Genomic DNA, 16,582 nt, shown 5'->3' with positions numbered 1-16,582 from the left:
TTTCACAACTATAAATATTTCAATATAAATTTGTTTAGTCTAGAGAACGGAATACTAAAAAAATCTAAATACAAAGAGTAATATGTAATTAATCGATGTAAAATCGATGATATTATGATAAATAAAATTAAATATTTTACTTTCATAGTTAAAATAATTTTAATATAAATTTTTAATTAGATCGATGCAAGGATTTCAATCGATGGCATATATATATATATATATATATATATATATATATATATATATATATGTCACTTCCCCCATATGCTTCTTCGTGGGTCCCTGTCCTCTATCGCTCGTTCTCTGACCTCTTCCAACGACTCGACCTTTCGTAGGTGTGTGTATCTTCCTCCGACGACAGAAACCCCGAACTACTCGACTTGGGCCGGGAAAGAAGGGCGGAGATGATCCTGCGAGAGTGAGCGAGCAATGGGTTGTTGGCGACCAGGGAGAAGAGTGCACGCACAAGCGTTGCCGCTCGCCCCCACATCTGCCGTGTGTCCCGGACGTAACCTTTGCTTCCCACGCCGGGGGAAGGCTGCCGATCGGCTGTCCGAGGACCAAGCACGGTATCATCCTCTCCCATGACGTGGCAGATTAGTAGTGAGGCCTGCTCGCTTCTGTCGCGCCCAGGGCCAATGAAAAGGCAGTCGAGCCACAGTTATATAAACTAAATGACTACAATACCCTCATCTCTTGGTTCATTCTACCCCCACGATGGAGCAAATTCTCCCTTTGAATGAGGGCATTTTTATCTTTTCATGATGGATCATTCCCCTTCGCTCTATTAATAGCACCAAATAGATAAGCAAGAACGACCTGCAACGCCTCAAGACCAAGCAAGGATAAGCTTGTCAGTGAGGTTGTCATGGGATCCCACCTGGTGATCATCGGCAAGCTGGCGCTCCTCGCCGGGGGGCATAGTAACTGCCACATCCTGGCCTCCCTCCTCTGCCCTTTCGCCCTTAAGCTGTCTTTCGTCGTCGCCCGGCTCGCCCTACCCTTCCGCTTTTTCCTCTTCCGCCTCGGCCGCATCTTCGCTGCCGAAGCCGCCACTGCCGCCAGCGCGGCGCATCGGCGGGACGGGAGGTGGGGGAGGGCTCTCCGCTTGCTCTGCGGCGACCGGCCCGCCGGCAACGAGGAGCGGCTGAGGCTGCTCCAACCCAGCGACGAGATGCTGACTGCCATCTCCATGCTGACGCTGTGAGAGGATGATGTAATGCTCGTCTCAGTGTTTGCTTTCTCTCGATTCCTATGTGCCACCTCCGGTCGATATCGTCCTTCTTGGATGAATCGGAGCTGAGAGGTCGGATTGGCTGCAGAAGCTCCTTTTGATATTAATTGGACTTAAAAAAACAAATCATACAATAAAATACATGGCTTTATAGGTCAAAAAATTCACGATACAATTTGAGCCATTTTATTTTATTATGGCTGCAGAAGTTCATATAGAGGATGATTCTTTTGAACTATAACTTTTAAATAAAAATTAGAAGATGATAATTAAAATGACAATTAGTACTGATTCTTTTGATCGTATTCGATATTATTATCAGTCTTCATTATTATTGTTAGTATTCAATTATTTGTGATGACTGTTCTTAACACTTTTTTGTTTCCCTCTTTGTCGTGTCTTTTGACTGTCGAAGAGTGAAGAAGACAACACACGAGCACATATCACATGGTTTTGAAGGAGATTGCGGAGGGAGATCAAACCTATCTCCTCTTCCACCAACCTTTTTTATTTACGAGCTTGATAACTATCTCATCTCTCAACGTAAAGCAGCACAGTACCAGTAATTAAAGTTCCGAACATGGATTACTTAGTCGCTGTAGTTCACCAGCGATCTGTAGGTGGCCCCTGGCTGCCAACCCACCGGAATCACATTGTTGGCCACGAGAACCTTCCGCGACAAGCCGGAGGTCAGGCGGAAGGAGAACGGCGGCCGCAGCTTCGGCCCTGAGTTCAGCCGCCACTCAGCGCCCCACGACTGTGTCATCGGGATCCATGAGGAGCTCGGCGTCGACGACGACGACGACGCTCCCTCCTTGATGTCCACACACGCGAGATCTCCGTCCCCTCCTTCGTATTCGATGAGCACCGCGATGTAGTATGGGTTGGAGCCGACGTCCACATGGAAGGCGACATCGATGCCTGCGTAGTTGCACTCCACTCTGCGATATACATAAGCATGCCACGTGAAATTGGTGTTCTCTTAATTGGGGTTGGGACTGAGTCATTTGAGATGGCACAAAGCAGTAGAAGCTCAGTGGATAAGACTGCTGCGATGATGATAGCAGTTCTCACCGAGTGTACTGTATTTTGAGAACTCCGGCGTTGCGAAGCTGATCTGACTGTCCAGGTTTTGCCATGGCCCCGAATGCGGTGCCGCTGAGGTCGAAGTGGACGGGCTCGGCGAGACATATACCGCCAGGGCACTCATCCGTGAGCACAATCGTCACCGGGTTCCCAGAGCATGCAGCGTTCTTAGTGCATCGGATCTTCCATGACCACCAAGGTTAAAAGAAGTCAATCTTTTGAGCAAGTTCATTTGATGGGCACATCTTGGAAGCAAATGGATACCTGATAACAAGCACCGCAGCCCTCGCCTGACTTGAAGATAGAAGGACTACCTGCTGCTATCATGGAAGAGAATGGAGCACGGTCAACTCCGTTACCATATCCGCATGCACCGCCTGCATACCCAATTAATATGATGAGCTCGTATGCTTGTTGGCTGATTAAACGTGCATATGCTGTGCAACTGTATAATCTCAGCCATTACCGTCACTTCCGGCGCCATGAGCACTTCCATACCAGGTGGCTCCCGCAGGCGACCAGCCCTCAAGAGCAGAGGACGAGAAGTTTAAGCGCTTGGGGTTGAAACAACTGCAAGGGCCGAGGAGAGAAGACAGAGCAAGCAAAACAATGAAGGAAAGAACAGAGGAGGACCCGTGGAGTGGGAATGCCATGGTCACTAGCGGAAGCTCGAGCTAGGAGAAGGAACAAGTGTTGGTTGTGTGCCTTAAGATGGAATGGCTGGGGGCTATTTATAGAGTGCATAAGCTCAGGTAATCTGCAATGTCTCAGCCGCAAAATCTATGCGGGAAATTATTGAAAGATAAGTTGCTACCTGCACATGGCTTCGAAGAGCAACAGGAAGAAATCTGACTGCATTGATTAAGATAATTTCAATTCATTCTTGAATCGTTGATATGCTTCATGTCAAGCCTTTATGCGATAATTAAGAACATCTGCACTGTTTCAAGACCTCAAATTTATTTCCCATGAATCAGAGATGTTCTTTAGAACCTCTTCTCCCCCCGCCCTTTTCCCACTCGCTCACTCCATGCGTTATGTTTGCATGAGACGAGCGGACCGATCAGTCGCTCGCAGCGCACGACTTTCGAGAGGCTCGGTCGGTTAACCGCCCCGAATCACGGTTAGTTGAAAGCGAGGGAGTCCCGTTAACCGGGCCGTTGATGGCGTTGCTGGTCGTTGAAGTCTTCGCGCGGCCGACCTCCGTCTCGCGTCGGCGCCTGTTCGGACGACCGAGATGACATCCCCGTCGCGGTGGTCAGCAGCAGCCGCCCGTAATCTTTGGCTAAGTTTGAGGTTTGTATCTCACTTTCGTTCCGCCATTTGGCCGCCGACAGGGAGAAGTTTTAGACTTTGTAGATCATGAAACAGTTTGGGAAGACAAACGCAGCCAAATATGCATAAAATATTGACCACCTGATCCAAGCACGTGACCTAACCAAAGGAGTTATTACTTATCTCAGGGAGACAAAATAGACGACTGTTATTTGAGATCTCCACATGTTTGGATCTATGTGTGGGGTGTCCAACGCTGCATGGGTTGCAGGAATTCGATCAGGTCGAACCGTTGGATCGTGGGTCGGCCTGATGCACGAGCTTTCCTACTTGCATTAAACCTGGCCATGGCAATGGACCGGGCCGAAATATACGGGTCCAGCGGTACCGAATTTAGGTGAACAAACCAACTTATTACTATAAATTAATTTTGGAATAGGCAACATATCAAGAGGTGTCGTGGTGTAGTTGGTTATCACGTCAGTCTAACACACTGAAGGTCTCCGGTTCGAGTCCGGGCGACGCCATTTTTCTTTTCGTTCATTTTTCATTTTTTATTTTTAATATATTTAATATATTTAATATATTTTAGCTTCTTTTTTTTTCTAACAATATTTATTTAAAGCTGTATATTGCTCCGATTTTATTATTAATCAAACTTCTAATTATGTGATTATATAAATTATATATATTTTTAATTATGGGTCATGATTGACGAGCTCTCCGACTTACATTTAACCGGGCCATGGCAATGGACCGGGCCGAAATGTATGGGTCCTGCGGTACCGGTTATAGATTAACAAATTAATCTATTACTATAAATTGTTTAATAAACTAACAAACCAAGAGGTGTCGTGGTGTAGTTGGTTATCACGTCAGTCTAACACACTGAAGGTCTCCGGTTCGAGTCCGGGCGACGCCATTTTTCTTTTCGTTCATTTTTTTAAACATTTTTAATAGATTTTTTAGTTTTTTTTTCTTTTCCAACAATATTTACATAAAACTGTATATTGGTCCGATTTCATTACTAATCAAACTTCTAATTATGTGATTATATAAATTATTGTTTTTCTAATTATGTTTCTTCAATTCAGTATACTGCTCTAAATGTGATTATATACTTTGTCTTAGATGAAGGTTTCTTCTTCGATTTCTTCACAACTTTACGCTCCTCACATAGCCTTAAAGGACACTGAATTTGGATTGAATTATTATTAATCTAAACTAGGCTTAACTAATTTTAGAATATTAATCGATTACAATCGAAAAATTATATACTGTCATTATTCTTTTTAAGATCCCATCACATGTTCTTGACGGTGATCACACCTTCGTGGCTGTATCCTTGGAAATTGATGTGGCCCGCTTAGGTTCATAACACAAGGCTTTGGCCCTTTTTAGTGGGACCAGTGCACCACATTTTCCTGCCGCTACAGCCAATACTTTCCTCTCACGGCATGACATCACTCGTTGTTGGGACTACCACATGATTGGACCTTTTAGGTAGTTTTGACACAAATGATTTAATGTGAATATGAAGTGTATGCGTTTTAATTGGTTGTTAACTGCAAGGTTTCATATAGTTGGAGGGTCTTAATATTGAAAAATATATATGCTATATTTTATTTCATATTTAAACTCTGCTATTGGTAATAACAGACATGAATATAATTTCTAACAATTCACGATAGGAATAAGGAAAGAACGAATAATGGAACCCATTATTCACCAAACGGTTACAAAAAAACGAATAATGAGAAGAGCACATGTAAATGCAATTTTAGCTCTATTTACTATTTGCAAATCCCTTTTCAGTTTTTTTTATGGCCATTAATTTGTTTCGTTAACTGCCCCATTTCCTTCCCTCCTCCCCTGTCTTTCTCTTTCTCTCTCTTTCCCCGATACGCCATCTCGCATCGCGCTTCCGAGCCCATCAGGAACCCTAAAGAACGGCGTCCCTAATCACTTGCGTTCGCCATTTCCGATCCAAGCTTGTTCCCCGCGTAGCAACCATCTTTGGATCGAACGTAGCCTCGCAATCCGCCTTTAGATCGATGACTGCGGTCGCGCCATTACTTTCGGAGGTTTTCGTTCCCATTAGAACACCCCCGGAGCTAGAGTCTTTTGCTCGGTGTATCTCGAAATGAGGGAGCGACCACGATAGTTGTGAGGATGGCGTTGCAGCTCGGTTTCCAGGGTTTGAGGGGTGTGTCGTTCCTTGTTCCCAAGAAGTGGTTCAGGATCACCTGTATTTGCCAGCGGAAGAGGGCGATTTCACGCTCTGTGTTGTGCGGGCTGATGCTCTTCAGTCTCGGCCTCGTCTCGCTCTTCACCGGCCAGATTGCTGCCGACCTCGAGTGGTCGCAGATTCGAGGACGGTGGGAAACCAAAAGGGTATGAGCTAACAAAACAAGAAAGGAATAGAAATAGAATCACTTTGTTTTACGCAATTCCCAGAAAACGCAATGTGACGCGAGGAGATGTTTTATGCTTTTGTTGTTGGTTGTCCGGTTTTTTATTTGTTTTTGTGGATTATGGTGGTGTTGTTGTTCATTTGACATTTGTTATGATAATCCTCCCTTTTAATTGTCTTTTCCGAGAGCATGCAGTTATATATTTGCTTTAGCGTATTGATTTCATCGCAAGGTAAAGTCTTCTGGAAGCAACTAGTTACTATACATTTAATGTGCATTGTGCTTCATAATAAATTAATCTTAGACCTCTTATTTCGTTGGAATTTTTTTTAGTACATACTGTCAAAATAAAGGCATTTGCAGGTTGGATACAGTTTTCCTGTTGATATATGGAAATCCGAATTTGCAAATCTCTATTACGGTTGCAGTGAGAGAAGCCCTCATTCTAGTGGTAAGTTCCTTACAGCATTACAAATAGGATTCCTTTTCTTTCCCTTGAGTTAATTAAATTTTGCCTCATGGTTTTTCCTTGAGCTGTGAAGCATAAAATGGTCATAGACATGACACTTGATGAACATGTAACTTTCAATTTGTTAGTGTACTTTTATGTCAAGAATTATTTTGTGCAGATTAGATAATCATTTATATAAAAAGCCTTTTAACTTACTATACATTGTGGATATATTTTAAACAAAAAATCAACGCATTCTAAAAAAATATTAGAAGTACATATGTATTGCCAATATTGGCATGTGTCAGGATGTCAATATGATTATTGCCAGGCAAAAACATTCAGACAAATACGCACAAGATTGAGGAGTCTAGTCAATTTTGCAGAAGACCTCAGCACAGAATACATGCATCATGCCACTATCTAAAATGTGTTTTTAGGCCTTTTCAAACATCCTTGTGTTTCATGACTACACCATAAATTTACAAACTCATTAGTATAGAGGGCATTTTATGTGGCTTCGTGTAGTCTAACATATTTATGTTGTTCACTTAATGCGAGTGATTCATCCATCATGAGTCAAATGAGTACTACCGGTCATGTGCTTATCAGTGTTGAACACAGACGTGAAGCAGACATGAGTTTTGTCATTTTAACATAGATAAATTTTCATTGCACAATGGTATTCATTTACAATTAAAATACCTTCCATGTGAAGGCTAGTACTTAATAGGTATTGGCCACTAGCTTATCAGTGTTGGGTACGGACAAGAAATAGGCATAATAAGTATTTTTAAGTATCCATGCTTTGTGGTCCTTGAGCAATGCAATCATTTTGTGTGCATAATTTCCTAGTTGGTTATTTTCAGCGCAATTTACATTTTTGTTAACTATTTACTCCATCGTAAACTAGCAATTTTCTCTTAAAATTTTCAGGAGTTATTCTATACATGTAATTTTCTTTTGCTGCTAAAAGATGCATTTTTGGTCAACTAGTTATTAGAATGTGAAATTGTGCTGCAACTACTAGTATTTCATTATCAAATTTTGCCTAGGGAATTAAGAATCCAGGTTCTTCTTATCATTTTACTGGTCTCATTGCATTTGTCATATATTATATGATAAAAACTAGTATATTTGTTTGTCCTGGTTTTCTCTAATAGAGAACATGGAGTAATTAGATTATACAGAGAAAAAAGAGGAGTTATATATATAGAGTTCGGAAAGATGATTGAACACATGTAGAACCACTATGTTGGCATTAGTCTTTATGCAAGCTTGGAGGCTGTTCTTGATTAGATTGTAGTGGTAAGTTGATGAAACTTTGGCAGATAGGGGCAAAGTCAGAGTTTCTTTCCAAGGGACGCTAAACAAAAATATGCCGTGTGCTTATATATTCTATTGCCAGTCAATAATAATGCAAGTTTCACTTAAAATATTTTAAATTAGCCTGAAACTTTATTTAATTTAAAATTGAAAGAAAGAAAGAAGATAGTCAAGTTTATTAATTAGTTGAAATCTGCAACATGGCTTCTTTTATGGTTTGGCTTTAATGATGAATAAGTTCATCTCTGTAGAGTATGGATTCTTCATTAGGAAATTAGCTTAGGGATACATTGCGCAAAGGAATTTGGAAAGAACTAATAGATGGATACACTGATAGACAGAGGAAGCTATATTTATGTTTATTTGAAGATAGAGGGGCTCTTGGCTGTGTAGTATGGCTTTGCCCATGTTTACCAATCTTGTGTCCTAGAGGGTGTTAACTACAGGATATTGGCTGTGTGGACTCTGTACCCCGTACAGTACAATAGATGCTTTGAAGAGAAAAAGAAGATCTTGATGCAACATTTTTCTTTTCATGTTAAACTATGATATGCTGTATTTTAGGATGGTTGCTGCAGTTTAAATCAAGATCTGATATGGGCCTTTAGTCAATATGGTATTCAACTATGAGTTGTTCCTGGTGACCTGATTTGTGTCTGGGCATGTAATTATGTGGGATGCATGTACAAAGTGCTGTACATTGTTACCAGGGCTGGCATGCACATAATACCTGGCATGAGCCCTTGAGATTAGTCAATCATTTTTAATTGTTTTGTGGGATTAAAGCTGGTAAGTTGTGACAAAGCAGCAGAGAAATTCAAACGTGGTAAAAGATTGCTGTTATGTTGTTTCATGGATGAATAGGAGTTGTGGCGCAGGGGAAGTCTCCTAAATATTAGAAGGGAGAAAAAACTATCAGTTGAGAATTGATATTAGGGTGTACTCTTGACTTCTCTTTTCCAAATGTTTCAGGTGATGGTCTTTTTGAATTTCTGTTATTGATTTGGAATAAACTATAACTATAATGCTTGACATGACCAAAAATATCTCGATCTCATATAGTACAGGTTCAGTATAAATCCAAACTTGTCCAACTAAAATCCAACTAGGTAGGGTCGTGCATATCCAACTTATGTGAATCCTTAATGAATGAGTCTGACCACAATGTAAAATGAGTATCTGAAGGCATGAACCACTCTGTTGAAAAATATGTGTTGTTATGTTTGCTTAACTTGTCAATCTATGTCACCTCCTACGAAAATTTTCTATATAAGTTAATATTATTATACTTTATTTATCAGAAATCTCTCAAGAAGACTTGACTATAAGCTTGTAGGATCAGTGAAAGAATTTTTAAAGGTGTATTTTCATCATTCAAGGTTGAACAGTTTTGTACACGTTTGTACAGTTGCTGTGAAACAGTAACATGAAGCTTTTTATATATTTGGATATCTTATTCTGTGTATGTAATATTCCACAAAATCACTGCCTTCAGTAGTGGTTGTGCTTTCACTGTCTTTGTTTTATGCTGATTATGGTGTAACAATATCATGTCTATCTCTTTCACCACCAACATGGCAGTACCATTTACAGTACTAATGGCTGAATATGCTTTGTTCATGTGATTTAGCTGCAGTGCATGAAAGTGTCTCAAATGGCTACCTATTAATTGCAACTAGTGGAGGACTAAACCAACAAAGAACAGGGGTAAACTTTTTCTTCTCTTGTGCTGTTAATTTTGTTGTCATCAAGAAGTACTTTGAAAGGGCCTCATAAGATTGTTTAGAAATATTATCTTTCACTAAATTAAGTCTTCATGAGCTCCACCATATTGTTTCTTTACTTTATTTTTTCACAAGACTCTGAAGGACATGTCCTGAAAGTTCTGCTGCATCAATCTTCTGTCACTGGATTCCCAAATTCCTAGAACAAGTTTGGTCCTATTGGGCCGAAAAAACATGGTTAATATTGCCCTTGATCATGAGTGTACTGACCCACTGTCCAAATTATTTTATCCCTTTGAATCGGGTGTACATACTTTATCAAATCTCAGAGAATTAGTGGATCTTGTTGCTTATTCTGTGCATTTTCTTTCTGCTAAAGAAAGAACTTATTTTATTTTTTCTCGATACTTTTCTAATGATCAGATAACAGATGCTGTTGTTGTGGCCCGGATCTTAAATGCCACGCTGGTTGTTCCTCAGCTTGATCATCATTCTTTTTGGAAAGATGACAGGTGAGACATGTAGAACTTATGAGACAATTATTGCTGGAGTTGTATTTCTTAATCAGACACATTTTGTGTAAAAAAATATTTTCTTTATTTTGCAGTGAGTTTGAAAATATTTTTGATATTGACTGGTTCATTTCTTCCCTTTCAAAAGACGTCACCATTATTAAAAGGATTCCAGACAAAATAATGAGGTCAATGGAAAAACCTCCATACACAATGCGCCCTCCAAGAAAATCTACTCCTGAATATTATCTTGATCAAGTGTTGCCAATACTATTGCGGAGACGTGTAAGTGGGCCAACAAATTGATTCTTATGTACTCTAGCATTTTTCATCTGGATTACATGATACTACTTTGTATATACTAACTTCTGACTCCTGAGGTCTTTCATTGTTTAACTTGATATGTTTACATCATCTGAAAGTTATTAATTATTACTAAAGGTCACTTGTTCACAAAATTATTGATTGAATGGATAATAAATTAGATGTACAAATTAACATATGAGCATAATAAAAGAAGTTCAAATTAACATTTAAGCATAATAATTTAGATGAACAAAACAAATATGTACCTACTTACCATCAAATTATCAATGTGAATTAGAGGCAGGTGAATTAGGGTCCTCGATACGCTAAAACTCCAAATGCATATGGTGCATCTAGTAGGCTCATGCATGAGACTATTCCCATGACATCTGATACTGGTAACCAGTTACCATCGATGAGATAACGAGGTAGCAGTCATTGTTTCATCATCACGAACGACCCATGTCATAGGAAGCACATAGGGTAAATACAACCATGACAAGTATGATTCTATAGGTTGGAGTGCATTAGGGTTGTGGATATTGTGTGATTGGTCACTCTGACCATCATCATTGCTTGATGTGCTGCTCTTCACATTACTACTATCTACATGGTCTCACCATGTCCGGATTCTGAGGCATCCGATTGAATATTCTGCTCATCAATTCTACCCAACAAATCAATTGACTACGAATCTCAATCTTTTCCCTTGTCACAATGGCTGGATTTCTTACTTTGTTGTGTCCAGCCATGACCCTACAGACCAACTGCTTGAATCCGGCCACTACCTGACATCGACAACTGTTTTTCATGTAACCCTTGTTCCTCTTTTTGTATTATCTCAGTAATGAAACAAGATGGCCATGGAGGGTCTCCTGTCTCACCCAGTAGAGGATTGCCTAAGTTCTCAACTGTGTGAATCCAATTGAGCATCAAACCACAATCATCATTATAAAATTGGAAATCAAATGGATCAATCTCAGGCTCCTCTGTTTCTTTTTCTATATCAGCATAGCACAACCTTAGATGTATCATGTGTGTTGAGGTGGATGTGTAGTAGTTTCTCAAAGCATCTATAAGATAGCCTGTTATGAACTTTCATATGGATCAATCTGAATGTTGACCAAATATGTTCACTCGCTGAGTCACGTGATCTGTGGTAGGATCCTCATTGCAACTCTTCCCAGATGTTGATCCTCCAACTTGTACCACCGCTGTAACTGTATCATGACTAGTAACAATGGTATCAAACAAACAAATCTGATCAAGGTATATAAGTTAATTTGTACGAGTAAATTATATTATCAGGGTCATATAATATTGGCATGATAAGCAGTGTGAAGCTTCCCGAAATAGGTATCCTTATAACAACAATCATAAATAATAGGGATACAAGAATAAACATCAACCCTAGCCTAATGCATAAAATTAGATTAAAAGTTAGGTTCATATTTATCTTTATTTCAACTGCTCAGTAGGGCATGCTCCAAGGTCTGAGTAGTAGTTAGACTGGTAAACATTGCCCATACCATACCGATCAAGGCAATACTCGATCCTATGAATCTGACATAACTCCTAACATATTTAATTTTTTGTTGTTGTTTACTGAATCAGGTGAAACTGGTTTGTGTTTTTGTCTTTACATTCTAATGTGTTGATAAATTGCAGGCTGTGCAGTTGACTAAGTTTGATTACAGGCTTACAAACAACCTTGATGACGAACTCCAGAAGTTACGCTGCCGTGTAAATTATCACGCACTAAAATTTACAGAACCTATTCAATTACTTGGTCAGAAGTTGGTCAAGAGAATGCGAACAATGAGCTCACGCTATATTGCTGTTCATTTGAGGTATGTTCTCTTTGTTGGAAAGCTTCTTGGCATTTTAAGTTGCTGTTACTATCTAAAGGTTTCCTTTAAAGCATACCTAATTGATGGAAAATGTATTAAATTTAACAAAGAATATTTGCTTGCTTAATGTCATCTTTTGGATTAATGTACTAGCTTGTGCTGGTAGTCTCTGCCAAGGATGTGCCTAAATTTAGTTATTCATTTAGCTCTTTTCCTTGACTGTAACAAAGTTCTGGTCTAGATTTCATTTTCTTATTTCAAAGCTTGGGTTTTTCTGATGCTAAATGATTAGTCAATAAGGAGAGTCATCTTTCGAGCCAAGGCCTAGTCTACTTGTTGTAGCCCATCCGAATTTAAGTCAATCAGAATAAAATTAATTCAGTTCAACTAAGCATGGCTCATACTTCCACATCCTAGTTTAGTGCCAACAATTGTTTTCTTGAATTGTATTTCATTTCCATATTCTTCCATCCCGACAAATTCCCTCGTGAGAACTGAGAAGTAATGTCCATTGACCTGCAGTTGGTGAACTATGTTCTGTAACTTATTCTCAACCAAACATGTCACATATAAAATGGATTATGCATGTTTATATGGTTAAAACCAGATAATTTGAGTGTATAAGGGTTCTTGACATTTGATAGTTATCTTGGAAGAACCTTAACATATAGTTAAGTCATCAAAACATTCTGCCCCTCTGCTGATGCAATCTTTCTTTTTAGTTGCTATTTGTTTGTGCTTCGTGTCTGATTCTGCAAATCTCCGACCTAAAACTTTAACAGACTTTGATCCATCATGAGGCACAAGATTTGGTCGATGATATTCCAAATTGAAATAATTCATACCATATTTTAAATTAAAATTGTTCAAGAGTTGAACAAGAGACCCTCTACTTTTGTTGATCTGCTTAGTTGTTGGATGTAAAATCTTCTGTCGTTTGTTTATGCAGACTTATAATTGTTGTTGCTTTTCATGGTTCAACTTATAACATCCTCTCTACTATCAATTGTATATAAAGCATGATGGTAAGTTTCCCCATTAACTTATATCACATAAATATCACACCTTAATAACCTTTGGATCTGATTGTCTAAAAGATTGCAAGAAGTTTAATACCTTTTTTATTTTTGGTTTTGACGAAGGCAAAAGTTGTCTGTTAATAGTTTAGGTGAAGGCTAACCATTTTTGCTGCAACCTGTCAGAGCTATGAATTCATTTGTTGATTGAAATGTAGGTTTGAACCAGACATGCTTGCGTTTTCTGGCTGTTACTACGGTGGTGGAGAAAAGGAACGTAATGAACTTCGTGGAATTAGGAAACGTTGGACCACATTACCTGTGAGAATATTTTCATTATTTTAACGCTGCTTATTATTTTCAGCTTTTATCACTGGGATTATCTTTTGTCTTGAATTTCACGAGTACAGTTTCATACTTAACCTCACAAACAAGGCTTTTGCCACCCCTTTTTGACAGCCCAGCATTCAACAAGTAGAGAGTTTCTTGTTCTTGCTTCCAGTTGCAATAGTGATATCCTACGAATATGTGAAATAGTAGCCAATTCTGAAACTAAAACAAGTTAGCAGATACAAATTTATCACAGTTAAGAATGTAATATAAATTTGAAGGGATCTCATCAGAAGTAGATCGGTTGGATCTGCCCATCAAACTCCTCAGCTCTTTTTATGGAAGGAGTATTCATTGATCGATGCCAGGGCCTTAAACCAGATACACGTAGGTTGAAGATGGTAGATGTGACAATATCAATCATTCTAGCGCTTCCATAGGAGCCAAGGACTGTAAGCTATAAAAAATAGACTAGTAGCTGAGTTTTTGTTCATTATTGCCGCTCTTCCTACCAAGCCCCATTAAGCCAATTCTCAAAGAATTGGAAAGAGTAAGAGAGTTTAGCTCACACCAAGCTCCAAAAAATTGTTAGGAAAATTCAGTAAAAATAGACGTGCTTAGTGGAATCTTGGCTAACTTGACAAACATAGCCTTTGCATATGTTGTTCTTTGGTATCAATTCCACCCCAATAACATTTGTGGACATATTTGCTGTTTTTGATCTCCGCTTTTTCAATAATAAAGGCTATATATTCTTTATGAATCCATGCTTTAAGCTGATATTCTTGCAGGATTTAAGTGCTGAGGAAGAGCAAAGCCGAGGAAAATGTCCATTGACTCCACATGAAGTTGGTTTAATGTTAAGGGCTCTTGGCTTTGTAAACAAGACTTATATTTATGTTGCTTCTGGAGAAATATATGGTGGAGAAGAGACCCTGCAGCCTCTTAAAGACCTCTTTCCAAATTTTTATACAAAGGAAATGCTTGCCAGAGAAGATTTAAAGCCCTTCCTTCCATTCTCTTCTCAGCTTGCTGCCATCGACTATATTATTTGTGATGAGAGTGATGTCTTTGCCACAAATAACAATGGAAATATGGCTAAGATTCTTGCTGGTCACAGGTATGACTAGTTACTTGGCGAATCACTTTCTTCTTTGTCCATTTCTAGTTTCTTGCTTAAGACTTGCTTCCCACAATTGTTTTGGATAAGACAAGGCTTTTGTGGTGATTTGGAAAAAAAAATTGGTTTGAGGACCAACAACAATTCCATGTAGTAATTTTGAAGATTGTCTATATTAAGTAATTAGGCTAACATTATGGTTAGGTTATGCTCTCTGGTTATTTCTTTATGTTGACAAGATTATCTCATAATGCATTGTGGCATCATACTGTCTCACTTTAGGTAAAGCATTTTTTTTCCCTTGTTGATCATTTTTTCCCCTTTCATCATAGATAGCGGAATTTAACATGCTTTTAAGTGATTTACGTGTGTTCATCCCCTACTTAAGTCTTGGTGCTCCACATCATGTCCTCTTGTTTTACCATGGAGAGACCTGATAACCTCTATATGCAAGCACATTTCCCCCTTCTGCTTATGAAGCCATCTAAAGATCCTTGGTGATCTTGTTTGTTAGGGCAATCCTGGTGTATTCTTCTTGATTTTCTTTTTGACTGTCCGCATAATTGTATGATTCTGAAGAAAACACTTCTTATACACGTGAAGACATTCAGATCTTACTCATTTTTTAACCCAGTGTTCCTCTAGCATCTGAAGCATTATAACATGACTTTAAACAGTTCCATTCTGCCTGTCTTTCTCAATATATTATTTCTTTTACTCCTATAACTTTTGTTTAGGACATCTCTAGCCAGAACTGACTATCATAATTCAAAACTTTTCTCACCTTTTTTCATGTCAGTTTCTTAGTTAGCTTCTCGTAATTAACAATGAATGCTTCATGGAAATAACAAAAACAACTACTATTTCCTTAGAGAACCTTATTGGTTTGTTGGGGCATATAACAGGTATTTAAAGGTAGTGCTACCTGCTAACCACCAAACATAATGTTTTCCTGTGTTTCTTCATCTTTTACCGAGGTGGCAAAGAGATACTTTCTAGAATCACATAGTCATCCACATAAACCCATATGGAAGAGGTATCATCATATAGCTATTCTTTTTCCTCATTATCTTCAAATAAAGGATCAAAACAGACTTGGGTTGTGGATCATTTACACTACTTTCAACTATTGATGTAATGAGTGGCACACATGCTGAATATGCATTCCTCTACGTAAAATCTGCAGGAGGTACATAGGATACAAGAGAACCATCAGACCAAATGCTAAGAAGCTAAGCTCTTTATTTAAGGCGCGCAACCAGATGGCATGGAAGGTCTTCTCCAGGAAGGTGAAGTTGGCACAGAGAGGCTTCATGGGGGAACCAGATGAGATGAGGCCAGGGCGGGGTGACTTTCATGAATTTCCATCTTCCTGCATATGTCAAAATCCAGATCTGATTGAAATAGGAGGGACCTTAGGGAAGCCTGAGCCAACTGAAACCATTTGACAGCGAGCAGTGTCCGAACTGACAAATAGCAGACAGACCGAGGAAGTAAAATTTTTTGCCGCCTAGTCCCATTTTGATAAAGAAGTTCACATTTAGCAGATTTATTCGTCTCTCAGTGGATAACCACCTTGGGATGGAATGTTCTGTCACAGTCGAGTTAACACAGATGCAATCATCAAGGCTCAAGATGCATCGGAATGGATGATAAGATCCACTGCTTTTGACATTGGCAATGGTGTATTATATGCAGGCAACCTTCACTTCATCAGTATCTTCCTATCAAGCCAACGCCACAAGGAGGTTGGTTTCTGTTCTTCTGGCCGCCACTGTAAATTTTAGGATCAATTTTGTGGGATTCGAATTGAAAAATGCCGTCCATTGCTAGTAGGTGAAGAAAACTACCATATCATGAGAAAGACGTGTAATCTAAAAGGTTTTGATGTATAAATATAGTCACGATTTATACATTTCCTCTTTCACGTGTTTA

At 39.1% G+C, this 16,582-nt stretch overlaps 2 protein-coding genes and 2 non-coding genes across 4 annotated transcripts; 3 read left to right on the top strand and 1 right to left on the bottom strand.

The window, feature by feature from the left end:
• Positions 1-1,688: 1,688 nt before the first annotated feature.
• LOC135678415 (expansin-B18-like) lies at positions 1,689-3,009 on the bottom strand. The gene is made up of 4 exons (XM_065191206.1): positions 2,790-3,009; positions 2,588-2,700; positions 2,312-2,505; positions 1,689-2,178 (listed from the first exon to the last, which is right to left on the bottom strand). The coding sequence occupies exons 1-4, from the start codon at positions 2,974-2,976 to the stop codon at positions 1,827-1,829; spliced, it is 846 nt and encodes a 281-aa protein (XP_065047278.1). The 5' UTR covers positions 2,977-3,009; the 3' UTR covers positions 1,689-1,826.
• A 1,042-nt stretch (positions 3,010-4,051) lies between these two features.
• On the top strand, positions 4,052-4,125 carry TRNAV-AAC (transfer RNA valine (anticodon AAC)). The gene has a single exon. It is a non-coding gene; the product is annotated as a tRNA-Val (tRNA).
• Positions 4,126-4,446: 321 nt separating this feature from the next.
• Positions 4,447-4,520, top strand: TRNAV-AAC (transfer RNA valine (anticodon AAC)). The gene has a single exon. It is a non-coding gene; the product is annotated as a tRNA-Val (tRNA).
• Positions 4,521-5,455: 935 nt separating this feature from the next.
• LOC103990412 (O-fucosyltransferase 29) lies at positions 5,456-16,582 on the top strand. Its single transcript, XM_009409537.3, has 9 exons — positions 5,456-5,992; positions 6,376-6,463; positions 9,420-9,496; positions 9,937-10,025; positions 10,121-10,310; positions 12,000-12,181; positions 13,416-13,518; positions 14,319-14,647; positions 15,834-16,582. Exons 1-9 carry the CDS (start codon positions 5,771-5,773, stop codon positions 16,093-16,095), a joined length of 1,542 nt encoding a protein of 513 aa, XP_009407812.1. The 5' UTR covers positions 5,456-5,770; the 3' UTR covers positions 16,096-16,582.

This window comes from Musa acuminata, chromosome BXJ1-7 (assembly GCF_036884655.1).
Source record: "Musa acuminata AAA Group cultivar baxijiao chromosome BXJ1-7, Cavendish_Baxijiao_AAA, whole genome shotgun sequence".
NCBI classification, from domain to species: Eukaryota; Viridiplantae; Streptophyta; class Magnoliopsida; order Zingiberales; family Musaceae; genus Musa; species Musa acuminata.
Note: the sequence above shows the minus strand (reverse complement) of the source record. Positions and strands in the feature narration are given on the sequence as shown.

Excerpts from the sequence above, each read along its gene's own strand:
- LOC135678415 (XM_065191206.1), bottom strand. The coding sequence starts at position 2,976 with ATGGCATTCCCACTCCACGGGTCCTCCTCTGTTCTTTCCTTCATTGTT. Across the intron at positions 2,701-2,789 it reads TCATGGCGCCGGAAGTGACG|GCGGTGCATGCGGATATGGT; the intron begins GTAATGGCTGAG and ends TTGGGTATGCAG. Across the intron at positions 2,179-2,311 it reads CTCAAAATACAGTACACTCG|AGTGGAGTGCAACTACGCAG; the intron begins GTGAGAACTGCT and ends TGTATATCGCAG.
- LOC103990412 (XM_009409537.3), top strand. The coding sequence starts at position 5,771 with ATGGCGTTGCAGCTCGGTTTCCAGGGTTTGAGGGGTGTGTCGTTCCTT. Across the intron at positions 6,464-9,419 it reads GAGAAGCCCTCATTCTAGTG|CTGCAGTGCATGAAAGTGTC; the intron begins GTAAGTTCCTTA and ends CATGTGATTTAG. Across the intron at positions 12,182-13,415 it reads TATATTGCTGTTCATTTGAG|GTTTGAACCAGACATGCTTG; the intron begins GTATGTTCTCTT and ends ATTGAAATGTAG.